We start from the raw sequence: 2,577 nt of genomic DNA on the forward strand, positions 1-2,577 counted from the left end.
ATATAGCTCCTAAAATTTGTGTCAACACTGTGCTGTGATTTATCATGTGTTGAAGTTTACCAAACACTCACTTCTCATCTCTTTTAGGCCACGCTGATCTCAAAATTGTTCACGTTTTCAGTCTGCACTTTAGACAGAATAAAATGAGTACAAAGAATGAAGAAGATAGAGAAATTTCATTGGTAATGTTTTCTCTTTATAATTTTTACTTCCAAATTTTTACATGTTACATAGTTTTACTTGGTAATTTACTTATTTTTAAATTCAAAAATTTTACTTATGTAAATATTTTAAAATTCAACTTTTTACTAATTTACATATTTTTAATCTTCTTTTAATTTTTTCCTCAAACTCACTACCCTATCTCTAAAACACCCTTCTTAGTTCTCAAGATTTCCATATAGGTTTGTCTTTATCTTTCTCTTCTCTTTTCTTCTCCCACCTCATTCAATTTCATGAACCCAATGTATATATTTCCCTTAGCTTCTACCTCCCTTTATCTTACTTTTCTCTTTTCTTTACATGGACCGTTTTCAAAACCATAACCTTCAGAGGAAAACTGCTGTTTCTTGCCACACACACCGATGTTACCAGACTGTTCCTGCTCATTTTGTTTTGGGGAACAAAATGTGATGGGTGTGGGTGGTAACAGAAATTGAGGGAATGGAAATACTTATAAGAACAGAAAATAAAATTATTCCAAATACCTCATATTCACTTATGTGAAATTGGATCTCATTAGCCGTGAAAGTAAAACACACAAGAATCAGGCATTTGAGTTTGCTTAGCTGAGTAAAGTGGTAAAGTTATACAGCCCTGTGTATTGATTATGGCTACATTTGTGTGTGTGTGTGTCTGTTAAATGCAAAACATGGGCTGATGTACTTGTTATTATAGGTGTCACTGTTTCCAGTGTGCAAGCTTGTTTAAATGAACAGGAAATGGCATCCATCCCAATTCATGCATATTATCAAGAACAAAGAAACATTTTTCTATGCTTTAAAAGATCCTCTAATTGGCTTCTAATGTATTCACACAAAAACAATCAACAATTACTATCAATATATAGGTTATTCTCCGGTGTAATTGCAAACTATGGATTGAATTCTCTGTCCAGATACTCTGGCAATGCAAACTATATTTCTTCCCAGCATAATCATCTTTAAAACGTCTATGAGCATTGTGTTACTCTACATGAAACATCACTTTGTGAACTTCACCTTAAACACGAGTTGCCACTGTTATTTTTCCATTGGAATTACCATTTTTTTCTCTCTCTTTTTTTTTTTTTTCTATTTAGACCTGGAAAAGTAGAGGACGGTAATGGGAAACCATACAAAATTGACCGTGTTTATCCTAGCAGGTTTGACTGATGACCCACAATTGAAAGTTGTATTATTTATCTTCCTGCTTCTCACCTACTTGCTAAGCATCACTGGCAACTTAACCATCATCACACTCACCCTGGTGGACACTCACCTCAAGACCCCCATGTATTTTTTCCTTCGGAATTTTTCCTTCTTAGAAATTTCCTATACTACTACATGCATTCCTAAATTGCTGGCTATTATGGCAACTGGGGACAAAACCATTTCCTATAACAGCTGTGCAGCTCAAGTGTTTTTTGCCTTCCCTCTTGGAGCATCAGAATTTTACCTGCTGGCAGCTATGTCCTACGACCGCTATGTTGCCATCTGTAAGCCCCTGCATTACACCACCATCATGAACACTAAGATCTGCATACAGCTTGTCCTCAGTTGTTGGCTTGCTGGGTTTTTTATCATCTTTCCACCACTCATCTTAGGCCTAGACCTTGACTTCTGTGCCTCCAACATTTTTGATCATTTCTACTGTAACACTACTCTCCTCATGCATATCTCCTGCTCAGACACACAGCCTCTGGAGATGATGGGATTCATCTCAGCTATAGTGACGCTCGCGGTCACATTGGTAATGGTGATAATATCTTATACCTATATTGCCTTGACCATTCTAAGAATCTCTTCAACTAGTAAGAGGAGAAAAGCTTTTTCAACATGTTCTTCTCACATGATTGTGATATCCCTTTCTTATGGCAGCTGCATCTTCATGTATGTTAAACCATCAGTCAAACAAAGAATATCTTTTCCCAAGGGAATTGCGGTGCTCAATACCTCCATTGCTCCACTTCTGAATCCTTTCATCTATACCTTACGGAACCAACAAGTGAAAAAAGCCTTCATGAATATGGTGCACAGGGTTGTTTCTTTCCCAAACATTATATAGAGAGGAAATGAACAAAGGAGACTCAAATAATACCTGTAGATACAATAGTAGCCTCAATACATCTTTTCCTCATTTCCCCCTTTCTTTTCTTTGATATTCGTCTTTATTTCGTTTCAAGCTTTATTTTCACAAAAATTTTTGTTTTAAAGATGTCAATTCTTTAATAGAGACTTTTTCTCATCGCTTCCTCTGCCACTGGTTATATGGTAGAATTTAAATATTTAATCCGTTTCATTTGTCTTTCAATTCTAGAAGTCAAGACTATAAAATATTATTTCATTTGGAATTATATTTTATGTAGCATATGATGCA

At 35.5% G+C, this 2,577-nt stretch overlaps 1 protein-coding gene across 1 annotated transcript; it reads left to right on the forward strand.

Moving 5' to 3' along the window:
- The first annotated feature begins 1,323 nt into the window (after window positions 1-1,323).
- On the forward strand, window positions 1,324-2,265 carry LOC106822855 (olfactory receptor 6C74-like). Its single transcript, XM_014828212.3, has one exon. The coding sequence runs from the start codon at window positions 1,324-1,326 to the stop codon at window positions 2,263-2,265; it is 942 nt and encodes a 313-aa protein (XP_014683698.2).
- The last annotated feature ends 312 nt before the right edge of the window (window positions 2,266-2,577 follow it).

Source organism: Equus asinus, chromosome 22, assembly GCF_041296235.1.
Source record: "Equus asinus isolate D_3611 breed Donkey chromosome 22, EquAss-T2T_v2, whole genome shotgun sequence".
In the NCBI taxonomy this organism is placed as follows: domain Eukaryota; kingdom Metazoa; phylum Chordata; class Mammalia; order Perissodactyla; family Equidae; genus Equus; species Equus asinus.